At 52.4% G+C, this 1,306-nt stretch overlaps 1 protein-coding gene across 1 annotated transcript; it reads left to right on the forward strand.

The window, feature by feature from the left end:
• Positions 1 to 130: 130 nt before the first annotated feature.
• LOC104616375 (guanine nucleotide-binding protein G(I)/G(S)/G(O) subunit gamma-2) lies at positions 131 to 497 on the forward strand (the record flags this gene model as incomplete). Its single annotated transcript, XM_010296583.1, has 1 exon — positions 131 to 497. A coding segment is annotated over one exon (129 nt), but the record flags the coding sequence as incomplete, so codon positions are not given.
• Positions 498 to 1,306: the final 809 nt, after the last annotated feature.

The following is a 1,306-nucleotide window of genomic DNA, read 5'->3' on the forward strand; positions in this document are numbered from 1 at the left end:
GGGTGTCCCCAGCATGGGGTGCCCCCAGCGCGGGGTGTCCCCGGGGCGGGGTGTCCCCAGCGTGGGGTGTCCCCAGCACGGGGTGTCCCCAGGGCGGGGTGTCCCTAACGCGGGGCTCCTTCTATTCCAGGTGTCAAAAGCGGCAGCAGACCTGATGGCGTACTGCGAAGCCCACGCCAAGGAGGACCCTCTATTGACCCCCGTCCCGGCCTCAGAAAACCCCTTTAGAGAGAAGAAGTTCTTCTGCGTGATCCTGTAAACCCTGGAGGAGCCTGACCGGCACTCAGGCCACCCTGAACACTGATGTAGAGTTTTTAGGAACGGGGACGACCTGCTAGTCCGCAGAATTCAAACAAAAATAAGTAAAATACACGGCCTGGAAGCTACAGAGATGTGCATGTTTAAAGAACCTGGCCACCTTTGGGGGAATAAGATGATCTGCATTGCGAGGCAAAAGATCTGAAGTCTGTAGAGTTGCCTAGAAAGAAAAAAAAAAAAAACCCCACAAAAAAAATATGTAAAGAATAAATTTGTGTCACTTTTCTGCTCACAGAATTGTTTGATTGTTCCATATTTAAAGCACCAGGGCTGTGCTGAGCAAAGTAACTGCTAAGGATGTGTGTAACCTTCTTGGAATGACATTGTTGGTTTCTTTCCAAACTATTATTTTTTATTTAAGTTGTCAGGTATATAGCGACAGGCTAGATGACTATGATGTTACTCAATGTTTGGTCTTGTGCTTTTTAATTTCTGGCGGTAGCGTAGCACAGGGGTTGAGCGGCCCCGCGGCGGGTTAGCGAGGACGCCGGCAGCGGCGCCGTGTTTCTAGCGAACCCCACTTTCTAACATTTTGTATATGGTTAGCTTCGGCTCTGCAAGTAAAAGTGAATCGTGTCGTGGCTGGTGCTTCATACTCCTGTGACGACGTTCGGTGGTAGTGCATGAGAGTTTATCTCTGTTCATCCTCTCCGGGCTTTTCTTTTCTATCGTTTGACCCCACGTGCTGGTGGAAGAAGCTGCAGGGAGGAAACCGAGGCGATTCTGAAAGCAAAAGACAAGTCCTGCGATGCCTTAGACGTGCCTGAAATACCTCCTGCGTTAGGGTAGGTGCCAGCCCCTGGGTGTGGGGGCTCGGGGTGGCCCCTGCCCCGGGCATCGTGGGGTAGCTAGAAATCCGAAAATCAAGGTCAACCGCTTCTTTCCGGGCCTTTCTTCTTCTCCTACACCTCTGTGCCTCTGCCCTCCTCGCTTGCTCCGTGTCCTGCTCTTTCGGCTTCTCGGCAGCATCTCCTCCCCTCGGGGCTGC

This window comes from Phaethon lepturus, unplaced genomic scaffold (assembly GCF_000687285.1).
Source record: "Phaethon lepturus isolate BGI_N335 unplaced genomic scaffold, ASM68728v1 Scaffold54231, whole genome shotgun sequence".
Lineage (NCBI taxonomy): Eukaryota > Metazoa > Chordata > Aves > Phaethontiformes > Phaethontidae > Phaethon > Phaethon lepturus.